General features: G+C 37.0%; 1 protein-coding gene across 3 annotated transcripts in view; it reads right to left on the bottom strand.

Annotated features, from left to right (window-relative positions):
• The window catches only part of TBC1D5 (TBC1 domain family member 5), a 489,595-nt gene that overhangs the window by 111,823 nt on the left and 353,543 nt on the right, over window positions 1-24,229 (bottom strand). For all 3 annotated transcript variants that reach the window (XM_019726007.2, XM_074312796.1, XM_074312797.1), the window contains 2 exons: window positions 18,204-18,346; window positions 648-754 (listed from right to left, as the gene is read on the bottom strand). In XM_019726007.2, coding sequence (XP_019581566.2) covers window positions 648-754; window positions 18,204-18,346 — 250 coding nt within the window. The remainder of the gene's footprint in view (window positions 1-647; window positions 755-18,203; window positions 18,347-24,229) is intronic.

Genomic DNA, 24,229 nt, shown 5'->3' with positions numbered 1-24,229 from the left:
CGCATCAAGAATTCAGTCTTTTTTAGATCATTAAATGTTCTTATTTTCAAGAAATATAACGTTAGTTGTAAAAGAGCACACTTTATCTCTAAAGTGTAAAGAAAATTTTGGTGACTTGCTTTAAGTTCAAGTACAGAAATCAGCATTATAGTCTGTTTAAATCTTTATTTTATGAGGTTACACTTCACCCACAAAATAAGAAATACCTACTCATACTATGAAATTATTTAGTATTTCAATGTATCATAAACTGTTATAGAACTGGTCTTTTTTTATAGCTCTAATGTCTTGGTCTTCACATGGCCCCTGAGGCTCTACGTGGATAAACTGGCCCCTGTGAGGGGATCAATGAAGTTTGGTTATAAGGAGAAGCAGTTGCTCATCCACTGCCTTGCATTATGATGAAGGCAGGGGGGGCAGAATAAGCTTCTAGGGACCAGAGATGTGTGTTTCAGTTTCTCATGGCGATGTCCACTTAATTTGCCTGCTGAGTTGCTAGCCAATGAGTTTTGGCCTACGACTCTAGGCAGATTCTTTCATTAGGCAATTCATCTGCCATTAGACAAATTCCACATTAGGAATTCTTGGGAGTCATACCAATGTTTCACCCAACTTAAAATTGTGCATATCCTATTTGGAAAGCTTACCTTTGGATCTCGAAGGAACAGAGCCTTAAGGATCAGTGAGTGTATATCCCCAATTAGAGGGTAATGCATCAGAAGGCCAAGACAGGTCTGGTAGTTACTAGAGATCACTAAATAAGAGGAAAAAAAAAAATCAGAAGCAGTATTTCTTAAGATGTTTGCATTACTGAGAGTAAAAAAAATAACTTAGATTCAAAGAAAGCAAGCCAATAACAATTGATTTGATAAAAGGAATTAGGGAGAAGTGATCTTTACCAAATAGCCTTTGAAGCAACACACGGTAGTGTTAACTGCAATCTAATATACTAGCACGTATCCTCGGGGGGTGTTGGAAGAAGAGCCTCAGGTACAGATATGTGTGTGCCTTTGCAATATCAATAAACTCTTAGAAGCATGCGTATTTACTGCCATTTATATGGCTGTGCTTAAATGTATCAAGTTTTGCTGCTTAGAAATTAGAACAAAAATCTTATAAATGGGAGAGAAATAGTTTAAAACTTTCATAAAATGATATTTATCCTGATTAGTGCTTCGTAACTTACATGTTTCATATATTCTTTTGTATATACATTACATAACTCAAAATTAAAGAAAATGTAATTTCTTCCAATTATTTGTTTTTCTAAAGGTAACAAGAAATTTCGGGGAAATATCCATGCAGTATTTCTTGGAAGAAAAATGTCAAAATCTTCATAGATAAGCCTAACTGTGTGCCTTAGACTGACATTTTTTTTTTTTTCAAATCTACCTAATTATGGGCACAATTATTAAACACATCTTTTCAGGCAGGTCTATGTAAACTACTTCATTTCTTGGCAATCCATCTGCCACCACTGTCACAGTCGGGCCCATTAACGATGCTTGTTTTGTAAGCCGCTCTGACTGCCTCCACAGCACTGATTGTGAAGAAACTTTACAGTTACAACTTCCTGTGGCGGCAACCAAATCCTTTTTATTAATCAGAGTAGTTGAAAAAAATTCCATAGGAAAACAACTACGATTCAACAGAAATAGCACAAATCACAAAATAATTGTTTGTGATCAGAAATATCATTGATTCTTAGATTTGTTTCTCCTACTTCTGTTGGAAACACTATTTCTTGCTATCGTTTCCCACCCCTCCCTCTGCCCATGAACACTGTGGGGAAAGGAGACAGGATAGGCAAAATGAATAATTATAATCTATGTAAGGAACCACTTTATCATCTTCATTTCCGTTGCTGATCTGACAGCTTGTAATTTCATACATCTGCTTTCATTTGTAAAGCACTCACTTATCGTACCCTTTCTATATCTGTTCAGACTCTTCTTTTCTTATTTGTTCATTTTGTCATATTCACATTCAGTTACCTGTTCTTTTTTCTCTAGAATTCAAAAAGCTAGGATACTGAGAATAGTATAATGTTTTCATGTACAGTCTTCTTTGAGATTTAACAAACAAATAAAACTTAGATTATCAACTCATTTTGTAACTCAGAAAGTTATTCTCCCAAATGCTATAATGATTCAAAATTAGTAACTGCCTAGGAAGAATTCTTGCATATTTTGTAAGAGTGCCCGTTTTGTGGAAATGGTTCTGGGCTTGGGATTCAAAGATGTGGGTTTGAATTCTGGGACACGATTTGAGTATTTCATAAAAAGTTGCCTGAAGATTAAATGATATAATCTATGTGATTGGTTTATAGTAGCCGCTCAAAACCTGTTAAATGTAAACTCTCTGAGCTTAAGTTCAGTCATTTGGAAAACAACTTACTGATTTAAAAAATTATCTGCCTACCTCATTCAATCCAATAATTATGTTTGGGTACCTAATCCATGACTGGCTTTACGGGTATGTCAGGAGAGGATGCAGAGATGAACAAAACACAGTCCTTACCCTGAAGAAAATTAAACCACAGAAGGGGAGATGTATGACAACAAGAAGTTATTACTGCTACTATCGCGAATGACAAGGAATTATTGAAAGCTTTGAGACTAATCCCTGTGCCAAGAAGTTTACCTGCATTATCTCATTTAGTTTCGATGGCAATCTTATTATAAGGGTACAATTATTACCCCGGTTTTACAGATGACAAAAATGATACTTGGAAAAGTCGTCATTTGCCCAAACCACACAGCCCTTGGCGTGGAAGGCCAGATATAGTAAATATTTAGCAATAGGCATACATTCTTGTATTTGGCTATAAAATGTTACAGGAAACAAATATTCATGGTAAATATAAAACAAAAATAATGAACCAAAAAAAGAAAAAAAATGCTTAAATTTAGGCTTTAACACTATTTACTGTAAGTCTCCCCTGAAAACAAAGCCAGTGTGTATGTAAGTGCTCTGCAAGGTAACCTGGCGTGTAGAAAGCATTCAATAAATGCAACATACTCTGAAAAAAAAATTTGTCGTGGGCCTACTACTTGCAGGAAAAAATACATAATTACTATAGGCAGCATCTTCAACCATTTAAAAACCCTTACTACTTACCTTTCCCAGTTGTAAAATGGCAACATAGAAAATGGATTTCAAAAGGAGCAGAAAATCAGGTGGGGTTAGAGAGTAAATCATAAATAAAAACAACAAAACTTTTATCCTTTGCCGTTTTGGAGAAAGCCAAGTATAAAACAGGGTCATATCCTTCTCCACACAAAGTGATTTCATCCAGTGTTTAAGACCCTCATAAGGTTTTGTCCGTCTGGGCTTTCATCGGTGGTTGCCACCAAGACAAGGGCCTCTCGGAGCACCATCACTCACAGACATAGCACCTTGGACACCTCAGACAGACACACGTTCTTCTGCAAACAACAGGGCAGTTCTTGTTTCTCGAGCAGCTTTTGTGCAGGATAGCATGAGACTTTTAAAGTTTTAGAAAGAGAACAATCTCAGATTCAGAGTAGCCCACTCGGCCTAGAAAAAGACTTTTACAATTACTATTCTTACTGCTTTTCAAGTGTAATAAAAATTAACAGAATTTATTTTAATCAGAGATCAAACAACGTAAGAGATCTTTACTCAAGAATGTACACCTTTAAACACACAGTGCTGCCAAATGAAAGGCAGTAAGTAAGCAAACGTCAAGTGTAGAACTGCTGGTGGCGAGCAGTGGAGAAAGCAGGCACTGCTAGAAAAGTCGGCATGACAGCATGTTAGCTGCAGGCAACACTGGGATTGGCTGTGACATTTGAAGCACATCAGTTCACTGTACAGGCTTGCGTTTTCTCCACCATCTCTATCTTATTACTCATTAATGGAATAAATGAGATGATACAGCAAAAAAACAAAACACAACAAAAAAAAACGATGTTTAAGTGTTTTAAGGCAAGTTACTATTATTAATGTAATAATTGTAGGCATGTGCTCAAAATCGAGGCCCGAGCTCTATTTCCACATCTGTAAAATGTAATGGAAATTAAGTCTGAAAAACTTAGCGTGTATAAAGATTTAGGAAAGAAACAGTAAGCCTGATTCATAGTTTTTGCCTCTGTTTTTAATCCAAATGAAGGAAAACCACACATAGGTCAGGTTATTTACTTGTTAGTTAATTTGAACACAAATATATAGGCACATTTTATTTCATTGTGCTTAGTGATTTTTAATGTCACACTCAGAAATACAGATCCGTCAGTAGAAATGGTTGAAATACAGAAAATATTTGAGAAGTCCTGGCAATATCCCTTTTGTTTTGTTAGACTTTGTGTATTCACTCATCTAATGAACATTTATTAAATAATTATTTTGTTCCACACAGTGAGTTAAGTCCTAAGCACATGACAAGAAAATAAGACACATTCTCAACATTCTCTTCATCTTCCAATGGAAGAGAAGCATAAAACTAACTGCAATACAGAACAGAATGGGTAACAGCGGCACACACAGCTGTGACAACTCCAAGAAAGGAAGCCTGTGGGGTCAGTGAGTGTGTCAGCCAGCAGCCCGTGGAAGGAAGTCCATGAGGCAGGACACTAAGTGGCCCCCGGGGCGGGCGTGCTAAAGAGAAATGGAGACACGGAGGGAGAAAAGTCGACGCAGGTCTTGCTTACATGTAGGGAATGGAGTTTCGATTTTACTCTGTGTTTGCCAGCATTCACGGAAGGACAATGGTAAGTAATGTGGTCAGATCTGTGTTTCAGAAAGATTGAGGCTGGCACGGGTAATCAGTGGGAGGGAGGAAAAGAGGCACAAGAGGCAGGGGGCCAGGTAAAGTTCCTGGTAATACTATAGAGGAGAGATGGCTATCTGAAGGAAGGAATGGGCAGAGGGGTATAGTGGGCAGAAATTGCTGGAAAAATGGATAGGTCGTTGTATGTGATTATATTTGGGGAGTGTGAGCTTATGAGAAAGAGTAATAGCAGACAATAAGAACCTAATAAAAATATTAACACGTTTATAAGATATGGCTACTTAACTAATTAGCAACTTTTAATTATTTCTTTGTGGAAGTTTTTTTTTTTTTTTTTTTTTAATTAGTTTCAGGTATACAAAACAATGTAATAGTTAGACATTTACACCCCTCACAAAGTGATAGCCCACCTTCCCCAATCTTTGTGGAAGTTTTAAACATAGTTTTTATTTTTGAGTTATACGAGGTCTGACAATTAAGTTCGCGAACTCATCCTAAAAAAAGTACTCCATACCTCATTGCTTAATATCATTACGGTCACCTTCAAAGTACTCCCCTTGGGAAGCTATGCACTGATGCCAGCGCCTAGTCCACCCCTCAAAACAATTTTCGAACTCTTTTTCTGGAATGACCATCAGAGCTGTTGTCCTATTACCCTTGATGTCCTGAATGTCATGAAAATGTCTTCCTTTCAATATTTCCCTTATCTTCAGGTAAAGAAATAAGTCACTGTGGGCCAGACCAGGTGAGTAGGGAGGGTGTTCCAATGAAGTTATTTGTTTACTGGCTAAACACTCCCTCACAGACAGTGTCCAGTGAGCTAGTACATTGTCATGACACAAGAGCCATGAACTGTTGGCAAAAAGCTCAGGTCTTCTAACTTTTTCATGCAGCCTTTTCAGCACTTCCAAATAGTAAACTTGGTTAACTGTCCAGTTGGTACAAGTTCATAATGAATAATCCCTTTGATATCAAAAAAGGTCAGCAACATCATTGCACCAAGTTCATAATTGTCAGTCCTTGTACATGTACTTTGTTTGAAGAGTCAAATCATTCTATAAGTCTGATTATAAAAACAGCACTTGCTGTCTCCTGCCCCCTATTTCCCACTCCCCAGAGGCACTTGCTTTCTTTAAGCTGATTAAAAAAATATTTACCTTCTATATTAAAAAAAAAGCTAATGTTACTAGCTCTTATTTTAAACATTTTCTACTGAATTCCATTCAAGAAGACAAAGCTCTCACTTGTCCTTAGCACTGAAACCCAACCCTCCACCAGCCTCCACATCACACATGCATCCTTTCTCTCTCCCCCCATGAAGTCATATCATAATTTTAATTAGATCAATTTTTTAGAGTTTTCATTTTTATAACTAGGCAAATGTTAGCACAGCTGAGCTATACAGTATGTCATGATTACTTTCCCTTTTTTGCACAGACTCCTTTCTTTCCTGGAGTTTATAACTCCTGTTTTCCATTTGCCTTGTGTACATATTTAACACTAATTTAACCTTAAATGCTCTCCCAGTTGTATAATTCTCTCAATATTTTTAAAAAATTTTAGGTATTTTGTTAATTTCAAGGTATTTTTCCCCCCTTGTGAAATTCCTCATGAGACCTCTGACTTGTTCCCTTATCCTGGGGTTGTCCTTTACCTCTCATGAGTGTTGTATCTATTTCCTAGAGTACCCAGATTATTCTTTCTTGCTTTACGTTCACATTCTGGTGGAGCACATCCTCGAAAAGTTTTATGCACAGAATGTGAAATTTTGAAACCTCTATTTGAGAGATTTTCTTTTGGCACAATTAATAGTTTGACTAGGTACAGAATTCCAGGTTGGAAATACTTTTCCCTCAATTGTTGGGAATACTGTTCCAGAGTTTTCTGGCTTCCAGTTGAAAAGCATCAAACCATTCTAATTCCTAATCCTTTATGTGACCTGTTTTCACTTCTCTTCCCCTCAATATTCTCTAAATTCACAATAATGTACCTTGGTTTGTATCTATTTTCACATATAATGGGCACTTTCAATTTAGATATTTATGTTTTTCTGTTTAACTGAAAATTTCTCCATAATTGTTTCTTTGATGATTTTCTTCTTTCTGTTTATTTTGTGTTAGTTATTTCTTTCTTCTTTCTCTTTCTCTTTCTCTCAGAAATCTCGTTAACTAGACTTTGAATCTCCTGGCCTGGTCCTATAATTTTCTTTCTTATTTTCTAACTCTGTTTTATGTGTTATTTTCTGGGATTCTTTTTCAATTTTATATTCCAACCATTTTTATTTTCATAAAATTTCAATTTTCAATTACACTTTTTCCCTTAAATTTTTCCTTTATGTATTTTCCTAGTTCCCTGTGTAATCTCTGTGCCCTTCAAGTTGCTTTTTTCATGGTTGCTTGTTTAGATATAGACTTTCATTGTGATGCTTTCCTCCAATGTTTGGTGAGTTTTGGCTATCTGCTCATGTTCAAGAGTGGTGCAGTACAAAGGTAACTTGAAGATAGCTGTGTGCGTAGATGGAAGGATTTGTTAACTCTGGGGTTACCACCAGAGTAACATTTCTTGGCAATTCATTTCTTGGGCAATTCTTGAGCCTGGATTTTCAGGCCTTTTCGCTTGGGCTAATTAGATTCCCCCAGAGAAGACACTCCCAAACTTCCTCCTGAAGGGAGACAGTCTGGCCTCAGTTCTGTTATTTGAGATGGTAAAGAAGACCAGTGGGCTCAATAGTCACTGAAATTCCCCAAGGCCCTAGTCCAGAGACCCTCCATTTTACCATCTGCAGAGGATAAATCCTGGAGGTAAAAGTTGAAGATCTCGGTAAAACAGCTTCTTAAACAGACTTTCAACCAGTTTTCGTTTTTCAGTCTTAATTTTTCCTTTCCCCCTACCAATTCCCAGAGGTACCTGGCACTGCAAGTTTCTACATTTTTAGAAATTTTATGGATTATTTCTTGGCTTTCCCCATTATTAATTTTGTATTTAGTTTTCTTGGCTCTGCCAATTTACTTATCACTCATCCATCTGTTTTTCCTGCTTCCAAAATTGTTATAATCTCCTTCCTAATTCTCTGTGTCTTGTAGATTTATGCTATTTTAATGGGGGTTTCAGGAGCAATGGAGGTAAATGTTCCTCATAGCTAATATCTTTAATCACTTCTGTAATGGCATTTCTACTCAGCACCTGGGCAGGTGAACTGAAGGGGAAGAAGAATCTAGATGAGAAGGCAATGGGTGGAGAAGCTTGGGGAAATAAACAGTCAGAAAGCCAAAAATCACCCTATTGTCCTTTCTCTAACCATCAAAGAGAATGGTCCCAGTCAATCTGCAGGACTATTCACATTCACCTTTGGAAGCAACAGATGGACAGGGAATCTTGAACATTCCTTGATAAGATCCCAGTGATGCATGTAATTTTGTGGGCTTTTGCCCATTAAAAGTGCTCTAGAGCTCCTGAATCCATCTGTTGTATTGCTTTCTAGGACCCGGAAAAATGGGGGATGGGAGTAAGAACATGGGAGGATAAGATTATGGTATTAGGAGATAAGCCCACTTCTTCCCTTTCGTAGAAGGCCAGAATGAGATACGTATCAGCTATTAATTTTGAACATGGAACACAATTTCAGTAGGATAATAATTCCCCTTTTATATCTCTATTCCTGTAGCTATGTAAATTAAAATTATTTTCAGGCAAAAAATACACATTAAAAAGACACTGTGACACATACTAGAATGGCCAAAATCCAAACCCCTGACTCCACCAAATGCTGGTGATTGTGTGGAGCAACAGAACTCTCACTCATTGCTGGTGGGAACGCACAGTGGTACAGCCATTTTGGAAGGCAGTTTGGAAGCTATGTGTGATTTTTCAGTCCTGACCATAGGCAATTACTAAGGTCTGACAGCAAAATTTTGGTGTCTACTTGACTGGCCTAAAGGACGCTCAAATAACTGGTAAAGGTTATTTCTGGGTGTGTCTGTGAGTGTGTGTCTGGCATTTGATTCAGTAGACTAAGTGAAGAGATCAAACCTTACCAATGAGAATGGGAATCGCCCATTACATTGGGGGGCCCACATGGAATAAAGAGGCAAAGGAACGGTGAATTCTCCCTCTCTTCTTGAGCTGGGATGTCCATTTTTCTCTCGCACTTAGATATCGGAGCTCCTGGTTCTCAGGCCTTCAGACTCAGACTGAATCACACCACTGGTTTTCTTGGTTCTGCAGCTTGCAGACGGCTTATGTGGGCCTTCCACAGCCACACGAGCCAATTCCTATAATAATCTCCTCTGATGTATATTTTTCTATATATTCTATTAGTTACATTTCTCTGGAGAACCCTGACTAGTCCAAAAGGCTTTACCTGCTAGGCTCACAGGGGAGAACTGTCCTCCGCACACTAGATGGTACACGGCTGGTGCACTGTGGTCCCTAAAAGGAGTTGCAATCAAGGTCGCAGGCGAATGTAGCTGGTCATGACCTTTCACATATTTGTATTCCTTGCCCTATTGTTTTCATTCCTAGAACTCTTTATCTGACCCCTTGGGTGAAGTCCTATTCAGGCACCTTTGCCAAGACCTCCTTATGCGGGTAGGAGAAAGAAATTTTGAAGATACTTTTCCTCATTTGACTTACTACCCAGTACTTTTCCACTCCCAGTACTCTCCACTGACACCCCACCACCTATGGCCCCACCAGCCATGGTCTTTTGTTCAGGGCTCCCTTAGCAGTGAGACAACTCCACCCACATCTGTGCTGATGCACTTGACCCTTGACCAGTATGCCATTCCATGGGTGAAATGGAACAAAGGGAACTGATATTTTTTTCTAGTTTTAGATTCTTGCTTATACCATCACAGCAAGCGATGAAAGGCTTAACTATTTCATTTTCGCCTTGCTGCTTTTTCATTAGCTACGCCGACACTTAGCAGCTCAGCTGTCTCTCTCCTGCCCAGCTGAGTTGAGCTCCTGACATGTACCTTACGATCCAGCAGTTGTGCTCCGTGGTATTCACACACATGAAATGAAAACGTATGTCTGCACAGAAATGACACACTGATATTTATAACAGCCTTATTCATAGTTGCCAAAACCTGGAAGCAACCAAGATGTCCTTCAGTAGGTGATGGATAAATAAACGGTGGGACACCCAGACCATGGAATACTATTCAGCACTAAAAATAAATGAGCTACCAAGCCATGAAAAGACATAGAGAAAACATAAATGCATATTATTAAGTGAATGAAGTGAATGTGAAAATGCTACATATTATATTATTTCCACCATATGACATTCTGGAAAAAAATAAAACTGGAGGAAAAAAAAAGATGAGGTACAGCACAGTGGACTTTAGGGCAGGGTAGACTATTCCATACGACACTATAATGGTGGATACATATCATTATACATCTGTCCGAACCCACAGAATGGACAACACCAAGAGGGAACCCTAATGTAAACTGAGGACTTTGGGTGATAATGATGTGTCAGTGTAGGTTCACTGATTGTAACAAATGTAATACTGTGGGATGGGTGTTGATAGTCAGGTTGACTGTGTGTATGAAGGGGCAGGGGTTTAAGGCAATCTACTTTTTGCTCAATTTTGCTGTGAACATAAATATTCTCTAAAAAATAAAGTCTATTAGAAAAATCTAAACATAGAAAAACAATGTGTGCTACTATGGCACACTAGCCTATGATAGTGATATTTTACAAGATTTTTAAACTATGTTACAAAGTTATATAAATGGTATTTGTAACTCAAAGGGTACAATAATATCCATATCTGAGATGGTCATAAAAATGACGAAATATTTAATGTCTGAGAGGGAAGAGAGCTGGCAGTCAGGAAGTGTTTGAACACTCCTGCAAATATAAATAAGACCCCAATTTGTGCTTTGATACTCTGTGACACATGACCATGTGATTTAAGAGAATCTTTGTTTCTAGTCCCTGAGTTTGGGTAAAGCTTTTCCAGAAAAGACAAGTAAATCCAATCTATAGTTGAAATAAATGGCATTTTGACATCAGTATAATGTTGAACATGCTCTTAATGAGAAAATAGAGAAATAGGATTTCTAGAGTAGGACAGATGGACACACTGGCAGAGAGATAGGTAGTGGCTGAAGAGTAAGCAGGGATCTAAAATGAAATAAAAAGGAGCAGTGTTCTAAATCAGTAAGAGGACACAACTGCCACACCAGGCCTGGCCAAAAAATGGCTACATAGACCCCTACAGAAAATTGAGGAAAATTTTAGTTTTGTAACATGTTTATGATGGCTGAAAAAAACAAGGCAGGAAGTAGGTAGAAATGCCAAGAAGGAAACTTTTCCATTTATAAAACGTTCAGGGAGAAAGAAAATTAAAAAGGCAATAAATATTTGAGAGTTATTTTCTGGTTAGAAAAATCTACTGTTAAATGGATTTGATTATAATGTTTTAATTATTAATATAGTTTACAAGAAGGTAAAATGTATGTTACATTCTAAATTAGAAAAAACGTTTTTCTTTGATATTAGTCAAAAACAAAATAAAAATTTAAAGCAACAAAAAATGTGAAAATTTTCAGATACTTACTTTAAAAAGTGGACAAGGCTTTCTTTTAAAAAAAAAAAAGCCATGGTGAGTCATTATTTAGTTGAGTCGATATTCTAAGGGCTTTTGGGCACCTGTCCTCTCAGCAATTACTGCACATAAATGCCCCACCCCGAGGAGTCTAGAGTACCCTCGTGTGAAATCACTGCAAATACTACTGAGCACATGTTTTGAGGGATAGGGAAGATTTATAACAGGTGGTACTGGTCCTGGGGAGCTTGTACTCTAGTTGAGAAGACAGGACTGACATGCAACAATAGGAACAAATAAGATAGAGTATAATTAGGTGCTACGTTGAGTAGTATTGATTAAGTATCTTATAGGATGACAAAGGTGAGAGATCAACGAGAGCTAGAATAACTGGAGAAGGTTTGGGAAAAAGCTGCCTTTCCTTAGGTCTGAAAATAGTAGTAAGATTTAGGTAGGTAGAGCCAGAGGAAGGGGGCAACCACATCAGTGACACATAGTAAGGAATAAGTCAGTTAAAGAAATAGTGTGATGAGAGTATGGCTATTAATAAACTACTACAGGAGTAATGGCTCATGGTAATATTTCCTTATCTCCTAATCCTTATTTTTTTAAAATATAATCTTAATCCACACAATATGGCAAAGGATTCCAAAAACACTTTTTATAATACATAGGAGTAAAAATGTTTATGGCTGGATTAAAATGTTTGGAAATAATTCTCTTTAGAAATGGATACTATGTACCTTCCGTAAAGAAAAAAAATTTCAGAGAACTGCCATTTGACCATCATTTCAAAGGTTCAATTTTTAAATCTGTATTAGATAATGTTCATATTGTTATTTTTTTCCAATATGAAATCTTACTTTTACTTAATAAAATCAAGGTAGGGCTTGAGGAATGGAAAAGGTGATGTCAGAACCATCCGTCTGTCACTAGCCCTGGTTTCCTAACCTGTAAACATGGAGGTTGGGCTTGGTCGCTGAAACCTCATAAAGAACACGGTATTTATAAGAAACCTATTAAGTGGTTGAATATTATACCTGCCTGACTGAATTACTTTCAAAGAGAATGAAAGCTTTGTTTAAGGGATCTAAAGAACATTACAAGAATACTTTGGCCAAAAATGAAGTATGAGGTGCTGACAGCAGTGAAAGGGGTGGAATAAGAACTAAGCAGGGGCATTAGGCTCTGACCCCACAGACTGAGTGACAGTTTTATTAGAAATTACTTCACTGCCCAGGGCATTGTATTAGTTTGCTTGGGCTACTGTAACAAAGTACCCAAAACTGGATGGCTTAAACAACAGAAATTTGCTGTCTTACAGTTCTGGAAGCTAGAAGTCCAACATTAGGGTGTGCCAGGGCCATGCTCCCCTCAGACCTCCAGGAAAGACTCCTTCCATGTCTCCTTTAGCTCCCGGTGACAGGCTTGCTCCTTCTGAGGGCTCTGAGGGGGGACCTGTTCTATGCCTTTCTCCTAGCTTTTGGTGACAGCTGTAAATCCTTGTCATTTCTTGGCTTGTAGACGCATCACTCCAGTCTCTGCCTCTGTTTTCGTATGACATTATTCTCCATATTCTCAGTCATACTGCAACAGTCATACTGCACCCCTCTTCAGTACGACCTCATATTAACTAATTACAGCTACAACCATCTATTTCCAAATAAGCACATAATTCGATGTAGTAGGAGTTAGATCTTCAACATATATTTTGGGGGAGATATAATTCAACCCCTAACAGGCATCATCTGTGCCTATAAAATCAGGATTTAGGACTATGTACAGTGAATCTTAACCATATTTTAGGTTACATATTCCTTTGAGAAGATGATGAAACTATATATTTTTGAGCCAGGGAAATGCACACCTACACAATATTTTGCACTTCAATCCCTTTGAAGTTCTCCACTGATCCCTTAAGAGGAATGTACTCCAGTAAGGAACGCTGTCACTGAAGGAACGTTTTCAGTTTTGCCAAGTGCATCATTCTTTGAGCCACAAACAAATCACATATGGCTTCCAAAGAACACGTAATACCCAAAGCCGTCACCACTCTGGATGTCCCAGGATTCTGACTCATCATGAGTCAGAATCCATTGAGATGGAATAAAAACTTGACACCGATGTTCCATTTGGAATGCTGAGGCTGACAAACTGTCTATCTTCTCCTTGCTCTTGACCTTGGCCTAAAATGGAAGCTCATCTGATCAGTACTGCCCTGCCACGCTTTCTACCTGATCTTGTTCTGTGTCCGCTTCCTGCTATCCGCCACCAACCCGCCCAATCCTTTTCTCTGAGAACCAATGCCTTTCTCTGAGCCGAGCCCTCCTGGAATTCACTGCTACTCCCGCGACCTCCCCTGGTGGGTGGGGGGAGCACCACCTTGCCCCTGATTCTCTTTCCAAACCATTGCTTCCTATCTTTCCATAAACCCCTTTTCCTCTCAAGTTCATGCCACACATCTATACCTCCATCAGGCCCCTTCATTACTGTCATACAAACACCGTGACAACTGGCAAATAGTAGGCACTCCATAAATACTGTCTGAATGGCTGATTCTTTGACTAAATGACTGATTGAATAAAAGTTGTTTCCTTGGTCACTCTTCTGCATTTACTTGAGGCTTTCGTTGCTTCGTTCACTATGCTTCTTTCTCCATCTTTTCCTGTCATGATTCTAGGTGAAGAGTCCATGGAGGACCAAACAGAAATCCCAGCTCCCTCACAATCCCTTTCTCTGTTAATAAAGCCAACCCTCCTGGGCACACCCAGAGCTGCTCCATGCCCTCTCTTGTTTGACCACAACCTCTGATTTTCGCTCTCACATCCTTCTTCTAATCCCTTGACACTCTGATTTCCCCATAGTCTTTCCTGACCATGTTTCCCTCCCTCTACATCCTAAACCGCTCCTTTAAAATGCAATCAACACCCTCCACCCTTCTGCCTCCCCTCGGCTCTGCCTAATTCATTTGCACGTGGGCCTGCCTTGAAGCAGAGTCATGCCTGCCTCCTCTGTATCTTGCCTGGACTGCTCTGAGCCTGGCTGGGAAGAAGCATAAACTTGAGGCCTGGTGCCACTGCCCACTGTTTGTCTCTACAAGATCTTCAATAGCTGGGCCAGGCTCATCCTAGTCCTTGCTCAGCCATCTCTCCACACTTCCCAGTAAAGCCCCTGAAGCCCCGGGCACTACCATGGTTCATTCACAGCAGACGGCCTTGCTTCCTCCTTTCTCAGACACGGAATTCCTCCACTTTCCATCGTCTCCACCTATAAACTGGTCTACGCTGCAACCTGCCTGGTGGCTGCCTCCTGCAAAGGTCAGCACCAGTTTTTCACTCCTGCTCCACAGTCAGTCTTGCCCAGGACTCCTGACCGCGTTCCATGGCCTCTGAGCACTTGTTTCTTCAATTATGTCACTCAAAGAATATTTGTCAGCAAGATTACTATGCCCTGGGCCCTGTTCTAGACGCTAGGTTACAGCAGGAAAACCTGGACAGAAAAAATCCTGTCTCTCATTAGGGGGGTGGGGGGCATGAAGAACAGCAATAAACAAATTAAAACCTTCAATAATTGATAAGATAATTTATCTTTTCATAGATCTCATCCATGGAACAGGAGGGGAAAAATAGTGCTGACACTTGAAGGAGAAACAGAATGCTTTTGGAAGGCAGCGTCTCCATCCTTTCTCCCCACCTCCAAGGTGCCCTGATCTCATTCTCAAGACAGCCATTCACCACTCCTTACCCTCAAACTCACTTCTAGTTACGTCTTTCTTCTTCCCTTCTCTACTGGCTTTCTTTAAAGATTACATATGCTATCTCTGCATTCTTCCTTTTTTATTCAGTTGACTTTTAAGTTGAAAGTGTATTGCATACATAAAACTACAACAGCAACAAAACCATGGAAAAGGCTATTGTAATTCTTAACTGTCTGATCACTCTTTAACCTACCACATCCACGTCTGCTCCACCACCCATTGACTCCATTCTGGAAAAGGTATCAGATGACGATCCCTCCACAGGCCCAAATCGATGAACTTTTCCAGCCTTCCCTTACTGCATCTCAGCACTCCTGACCCCCATCACCTCCCTGGGCTCAGATAACACAGTTTTCTGAAGTCACAACACAGGCGCTTCCTTCTCTGGTGTTAACACTGAAAACTAACTTAAACACTGATGTTAAACGTGGAGTTCCACCTTTGCCCATGGTCTCGTTCTGTAAGCACCCACCATAGGTAGGCTGACCATATAATTCTTATGATCCTAATGGGATGCCCGTGAGAGTGAAAGAGGGCAGTATTAATAATTATGACTCTCGAACAGCAGGTATTTCCAAACAAACTGGGATATATAGTTACCTTATTCATAGGATATCACACCCACTCTTATGGTTCTAACTAATACATACCTATTATCCACTCACAAAATTAAGTATGTGGCCTTGATACTCACATTGAGCTTTATTCCCAAATCTCCTAGTTATTATTTCTTACAGATATCTCAAATTCAGTATGGCCAACATTCAATTCATCACTTCTATTCCTAAAACCTACTAATTCCTGTATTTCCTATCCAAGTTATACATATTACCGAGTCACTCACCTCTCCAAGCTGGGGATCATTTTAGAGTTCCTGTTCTCCGTTACCCATCATATTTAATCACCAAGACATGCTGACTTTAGTTCTGAAAATTTCTCTAATCTAGTTTTCCCAGGACTATTGTCATCACCTGTTATCTAATTTCTTTGCTCTAATCTTGTCTCTTTCAAGTCTGTTTCCCACATTGCTGCCAGAGGTGATCTGACCACATTTCTGATGTAAACCTTTTACTAGCTCACTATCACTTACAGGATGAAGACGTTTATCATGATCCTATACCTGTTTCCTCTTCAGACTCATAACTGGTTAGTCTCTCTCTCCCTTTGCACTCTAATAATACCAAATAGCTTGGGGAAAAACACACACATACACAATCCACACACCCCCATTAAGCTGTTTCTCACTTCTAAGCCTTTCTCCATGCTGTTCCTTCTGCAGGAACGCAGAACCCCTTATTTAGCTTGGCAGCATCAATACCGCTGTCTCTCGTTGCTCACAGCTGGCCCAGAGGGGAGCTCAGCGCCTCTCCTTTAAACTTTCTAACTACGGCTCCACAGCTCAACCATAGGGCCGGAAACATTAGTTTGCAATTAATTACGGCAGTCTTTCCTACTGGTAAGCTTCTTGAGGACAGGAGAGTGACCCTTAAATACTTGGCAGTTACCCTATTTTAGGAGGTCTCGTCCACTGCTATGGATTTAACCAGGAAAATTAAAATAAGTTGGACTAAATGTTGAAATGAATAAACAACTTTATTACCCCTGCACATGTGTCCGTATGTTTTATAACATCATCAATGAAGGGATTAAAAAATGTGTAAGAGCTTCAGCTGCCAAAAATGTGTCTGTTTTATGAAATTAATTTTAAAAAGTAGATGTTAGCATAGGAGATAGGATGATTAAATTAAAAATATAGTTTTGATATGCCAAAGTTAAGAAAAGAGCAGATACTTAATTTTTAAGACTATATAAAATAAAAATACATTTTAAAGCTCTTTAGTTTAAAAATTCTGTGAAAATATTATCCAAAAGCATTTTTTAAATAAAAGAGATTTCTTATTCCTTTTGTTTTTTTATTACTGACATTAAGAAAAAAAATCTTGAAACTTTAAAAGGGAGAGTAGTATTGAATCTCCTAAAATCTAGTATCCATCAAGTCTACCAAACATTCTTCTCTACTTCCCAGATGTTTCTCTTATGATTTCCATGTTCTTATGTGAATATTTCTGACTCAGAAAGAAGGAACTTTTCACTTTGTCAGTCAAAACCCAAACTATCTGACCTTCAAGGCATAGAAAACACCACTATTTTTGGATAAAATGTGGTACTCCTGTCACTTATTCATTCAAGTAATTTTGGGGGAATTAAAAAAGTATAAACTAAAATTTAAAGAATATTATCAGTGTTACCAGAGGCATACCAAGAGCATCTGGCACAAATGGTATTCACTGAATAAAAGAGAACCACACAGCAATTTAACAGGCAAGAGTATGAATGACTTTAAATAGTTTATAGTCTTCTGATAAAGTCCTACTCTTATGACAGGTTTTTATTTCCTATTTAGTTATCACTTTGTGCAATCTTTCCTAACTATGTTTTTGCTTACAAATCTTGTTTTGTGAACTGTGATTCTTTTTTTGAGAAGGAAAACAATTTGAGGTATTTTGAAATTTAAAACATGCTCTGGTATTTTCTTCAAACTGAGGATTATCCCACCATTCAAAAGGGATAGGCACTGGCTTTCTAGCTATGGCAAGCACCCTAAGGGAGATCTGATGAGATGGAATACAGTTAATATTTGGTACTCTATTAGAAATATATTTGGCCAAAATATAACTGAGAAAATAAAATATTTTTAAATGTAATATTTATTTTTTTATTGGCAAGTTGTTGATAGTATAGAAACAGCTCCAATCTCCTGATAAATATCCTTGAATACTACCTACCTGTCAGAAGGTGGAGCTCTAAACATATCTGAAATACTGGCTTTTTATATGTGCATTTCACAAGTGTGTATAACGAGGAGATTAAAGCAAGAGTAAAGTCTTTAGAAAAGCAGTTCTGAAGAATATTCCAATTCTGTCAGGATAAAATCACCCACATCTCCCAATATGGACATGGTTAACTAACAATAAAGAAATTCAGCATGTTCCTTTGGAAACGTCAATATATTGCCTACTATAAAATGTAGGTTAATAATCAGAATAAAAGACAAAGTGTATTTAAAATACAAAACTTATTTTTAAAAATCAGGACCTACTTGAACATAGTCAAGGTCATTAACACTTACAAGCATCTCGGATGTAGAGTAACATGGCTATGAAGATGTAATCCACTAAACTCAGGCTGAGGCCATCTGCGAACAAGGCATCCCAGACCACCAGGAGATCCTGCAGGGGGAACTCTCGTCCAAACAGTAGCCGTACCCACCGTCTGGAGAGGAACAAGACCAAAATTCAGAGACAACAGTACTTTTGAGAGTAATATAAAGAGAATCATTTTTTTCCTGTAACTGTGGTAAAAATTATAAGTTTTAAATGATTACAGTAGACAAATACAACAAAAATATAATAAAGTAAAACCCAAGTTTTAAGCTTTCAAATGAATTTTGTATTTTTATAACTAGGCCACAGTCATTAAACTTTATTCCTATATGTGTAAAACAAAAGTACATTTGAAAGGGTAGCTATCTTTCATATTTAATAGAAATGACAGATCTCACAAAGGCAAAGAGAAAAGTAAATGTATAGTGGTGTGGTGATTGCCTCATATGTAAGGCTATTAGTTAAGAAATACAATTTTCCAAAATTTTATGATAACTACTGATTTTTTTTTGTTAACTAGATTTTTGCAAAAGTTTATATGACAAATTACTATAGCAAAACAGAAAACTTCATTCTCACATTTCACTCCTATTTAAAAATTATTCATTTTAAAATTAAAAGTGAGAAAAAATAGTAGATATCTATATATTTTTTTGGTCAAGCACAGACCGTTATTTCAAGTGAACACAGAGGGATACTTAATTGTTAACTGTAGAATAGCTACACCTGATAAGTGAAGGCTATCTTTCTAGGCGTGTTTTTCAAAACACACTCATTTCTATGGCTAAGAAAATGGATATCCATCCATGCATAAGCAGCTAATAAGAATACTGAATAAGATCTGTACATAATTATACATATATATAAATGTATGATCAAATACTTAGCAACACTTCAGACTTTCAATATATGCCAACTAAGCTATTTATATCTAATTCTTAGAAGAAAGCTAAAACAACTCACTTTGATATGCTTTTATTCATTTACTTCTAATTTTATATAACGTGGCTACAATTTCCTTACAGAAGCCTTTCTCTAGGAACCTCAGCTAGAATTCCATGAGATTCTGACACACAGAAAATAGTCAAAAATTCCAAATTTCTAGTACCACCAAATAGTACAGAATAAAGGAAATTGTTCAAAAAATAGTTAATAGATATTACCAGTTTGCAAAATTTGAAATAAAAAATAACCATCATGGGGTTAAAGTGAGGTAAAAAAAAATCAAATACTTTCTTCAGGAATTATTATATTTAAGGAGGAATCATAGCTGTAACAAAATAGTGGACACATGTGTATCACAGTTTATTAGGAACCATATGATCAAATACTGAAGTTCTTTTATTCATATTATCAAATTAACCAACAAAATAATTGTATTTTCAACTACATCTTAAATTTTGTTACTCAATTTTTCAGAAAACAATTTTAATTCCTAAGTACCATTTATCTTTTCAAAAATGTTATAGTACTGTTTGCAATTTTGTTCTACCTTTCAATTCTTATTCTACTGCTAATATGAGAGGTGACCAGAACAAAATATACCTTTCTGTCTAACACGCCTGATTTATGCAGGTTGAGAAAAAACATTTTCTGCACACTTCTAATTCTTTCAAATTACAAATGCTAATATTTACTGGTTTAAGAAGCATAAAAATATCTCTAAGTTAAATAGGTTCTCTTCTTAATTACAAAGAATCAACTGGTTTTGCAAAGAGTATCAGGGGGATCCAGAGAATTGGCAAAGCAAAGAGTAGCTGGATTAAACCTTTTGGGCACCTGCTTAAAGGATCTTTAAAGCTGATAACTATATCTGTATTATTAAATAACTGAACATGTAGGATGTGGTTATTCACAGTTATTCAACTAAAAGAACAGGAAGAAAAATTAATCAGTGTAAAAAACTGATGAGGATCTAATGTATAACATGGTGACTCTAGTTGATAACACTGAATTGTATAATTAAAATTTGCTAAGAGAGTAGAACTTAAATGTTCTCACACACACAAAAAAAGATAAATACGTGAGGTGACGGATGTGTTAATTAACTAGATGGGAGGAATTCTTTCAATGTACATGTACATCAAATCATTACAATGTACTCTTTAAATATCTCACATTTTTATTTGTCATTATACCTCAATAGAGCTGAAAAAAAAAAAGAATAAGTAAATAAGAACTATCTTGGTTCATTGAGTAGGTAAATTTTGCTGTTTTCAAAATTAAAAATTCTGTCATTGAATTGAGTTCCTCCTGGTTCAAATCTAGATGTTAGGACAAAATTCAAACATCACACCTATAAAACAGTCCCGTGCATTAAATTTGCCCTTTTCATTTTTGGAGGTTATTTTAATGCTTTCCTTATTTAAATAAACTTATTTAGTAGCTACTTCTGTTGTTTCCTGGAAGGCAGTGCTTTTGCTTAGCTTTCTTATGTGTAGGAGAAGTTTTCCCTGCTATCTCACATTCAAAGCAAAATCAATCACTTGAAGAAGCTGACATCGTGCCGTAATAGACATCATTTAGCAAAAACAAAAAAGGAAAAAAAAATTAGGAAGCTTAATACACACCACAGATGAGAATATAATACTATCTTTTTCCCCTTCCTCAAATTCCTATCATTTTCTTATGGGCAATCACATCTTTGGTTTCATCAAAGATAGTGCATCAAAAGCAAAAAAAAAGAAAAAAAAAGAAACAAAATAGCCTATTTTTTAGAAATAATTTATATTCCTGTTATTTCTATAACAAAAGGACCAGTTATTGCTCAAGCTTCTTCTCTTGTAACCTCCCTGCTGATTAGGGTTGCGTTAGCTTAGCTTCAAAAACGACCCCACAGGTACATACATGCAGCAATCTCTACTGCGGCACTGCCAGGAAGGGGAACTGCAAACATCTAGTAATCTACACTGAACAAAACACATCTTCAAAACTACACAGAATGTATGTCTTTGGTACTTTTATATTTAATACATAATCTATGATGTGCTGCTTTATAAGTATTTCACATTGCTTTATTTTTCAAGTTTCACCTTGTCAAGTATACTGCTAAATAATTCCAGGACAAGCACCAAATTTTGTGTGTATGTGTGTGTGTCTGTGTGTGTGTGTGTGGGGGGGGAGAGCGAGCGAGCGAGCGAGAGAGAGAGAGAGAGAGAGAGACCCAAAATGTTCTTTGTAAAGAGCTCTGTACATTTTGCTAAGTACTCTGTGTATTTACCAAGGTCCTGTTAAACGCACTGTAAAGCCACCTGTCATGCTACGGAGAAGCAAAGGTGTAGCTAAATTGGAAACAATTTAGGCTTTGATCTTCGTAGTGACAGTATAAAAATAATTCAGTAAATGGGAAAAAATCCAGAAACACATAAGAAAAAAATTTGTTATTACATGCCCTGCATGTTTCTTTTATATAAGACTATTTGTTAGTAAGTTGTACATACAAGTATATTAAATTAAAGCAAAATACAATTTCCTCTATTTTATATGCAATTATAGAAAAATTAAGGCCAAATTCTCACAATATTTTAGAAGTATCATACGACTAATGGAATGCTTTGGGACCAACAATGACCTTATCAATAATTTAATCATTTTTATCCCAACTAGATTTAGTTCATACATATATTCACCACACAAAATTTCCGGTGCTATTTTGGGCTCTCTTCATTGAGCTTAAAAGCCAAGGAAAAATTCAGTTCTTTATGGAGTGAGTTACCAACAGAAATTATTTCAGTAAGCTTTTGTATTCTTAGAAAGGAAAATTTACTCTAATAAGTGAGGTCTTATAAAGAAGTCACTCCTAAAATTAACATGCTTTTATTGCAGTTAAAAATATTTAGGGAGAGTTTAAGTTACACTTAAGGGTAGCATTAAACCTTTCTTTTCGCTGTAAAGATAGCTTCTGTTTAATTTCCTGATACTATTAATCTTGCTTTATGTACGTTGCACCTGCAGACGGCAATGCTCATAACGTATACATCTTATCACTTGTGATAATACAATAATTCATAATTTACCAGACCTACTTAGCAATTAAAACAAAAAAGGCCATCTGAGGTATTGAATTTAATAATAAACCACCCAACGACAGGACAGTTTCTATGTCTGTACTTACACCATTATTCTGAATTTTAAATTTCTGAGTAATTAAGCTGCTGTCCCCAGGGGATCAGTAACTCCTGATGGTATTATTGTTTGGTGAATGACCCATGGAAACACCAAGAGAAATCCATTTTTTATCAACAGTTTATGAAAATGACCAATTTGACTGAGGTTTAAATAAACATGGTCTTAATCCAACATAGCTGTAGAGTGATTACATATGAAGAAAGAAATTTATATACTGGATCTTCATTACCTTTTTGTTTTCTTTTATTGACCCTTTCGTGAGATATAGATGTAACCACCTTTGGATGAACAAGTAAAATAGAAAAGGCATATTCAATTTAATAAATATTATAAGGGCATCTTAAGTAACCTGTGACCACAACATAGTCACACTGGGTAAGTATACTGAACACAAAAGAGCACTGTTGTATTTTTGCTTAATGATATTGTTTTCTTTTGCTTTCCATTGTACTTTTAAAAGCTAACAATTAATTTTTAAATAATCCATGCCTGGTTGGTAATACACACAGAATCAGAATTCTGTATTAGTACCAGAGAAAAACAAAAGCAAATCTCAGTGTTCATCTCTGTGGTCTCCATCTCCTTGACTGAGTTTAGGCTCTTCTATACTGGGTTCCTTCGTACTCAGTTCTTTTTAAATAACTTTAGTCTGAGTTTTCCTTTATATCATCTCTGTGAAAATAGTTTTAAAATTAGATCCAAATACTGCAGTTATTATAATTAGGGTCACAGGGCATTCTCATCTTTAATTCTAACTTCTTGGAGAGCAAAGCCACAAAAGATGGAAGCCAAAATAAATCTTTTTTTTTTTTTTCCTGTTTCACATTCATTATTCTTCTAATAGCTCTGCAAAATACATTATGAGAAGATGCTTGGCCTGTTTACTAATTTTTTAAATCTACTCAACTATTTCCATTCGGTCCTCTTAAAAATCTTTGGGATCTGCATGCATTACAGAAAGATCTGAATACTTCAAGCCCATCAAAGTCTTCAAAAATAGAAGGAACTGAAATTTTGAATTAGTTATAATCTTTAAAGAACCCAATGTCACTTTCTAAGTGCTCCTTGTAATCCACGTGTTGAACCCAGCTTGAGTTCGGCTTTCTGGGAACACGTGTTAAACCTATTTTAACCCCCACAAATTAAGTACATGAAGTGTTAAAAGGGTATTTTTGACTTTGGGGAAAATTCTCTGTTCCTTTCAGAGGGCAGTACATAGCCCTTTATTAAGGAAGGTTGCTTATTCCAAAAATAAGTTCCTGATAATTATCACGCATTCCTACTGTAATTTATTCTCTTTAGCAAGTGTTTGAAGCTTGTTTTTATCAGAACTATAATACACCCGTTGTGAAAATAGTCTGAATGGAAAGCAGAGCCTTGTGTATGTATCTATGCTTTTCCAGAGGTATAAGATGCTCCTGAGAATGTTGAGCATAGATGGCCGTCAGGTTTTGAGGCTTGAATATTCACTCACACACACACACACACACACACACACACACACACGCACCTCTCTTTTAGAGGTATGCCTGCTGTTTAGATTATAAGTATGATATTTCAAGGACTCAGTAATTTTAGGATGTGTGATTTACCAGGAAATTCAGATAAATCTGGTGAAAGACGGTAATACTCCCATATAGATTAGTTGTATAAATAGGATGGGCTCTCTTTGAGAATCCTCTTGTATATTCCAACCAGGAGGCAGCTGGAATCTTGGCCCGGACTCAAGAGGACTGTGGGGGTAAAAGTTGCTGAGAAGTAATCTCTCTACCCTATCATTTACTTGCGCTCCACTATAAGTAAGCTACTGGGCATCTCCTTGAGAAAATTACTTGGAAGCCACTACTGACTATGAATAATAACA

This window comes from Rhinolophus sinicus, linkage group LG10 (assembly GCF_036562045.2).
Source record: "Rhinolophus sinicus isolate RSC01 linkage group LG10, ASM3656204v1, whole genome shotgun sequence".
NCBI lineage: Eukaryota > Metazoa > Chordata > Mammalia > Chiroptera > Rhinolophidae > Rhinolophus > Rhinolophus sinicus.
This window is presented reverse-complemented; position numbering and strand designations above follow the sequence as displayed.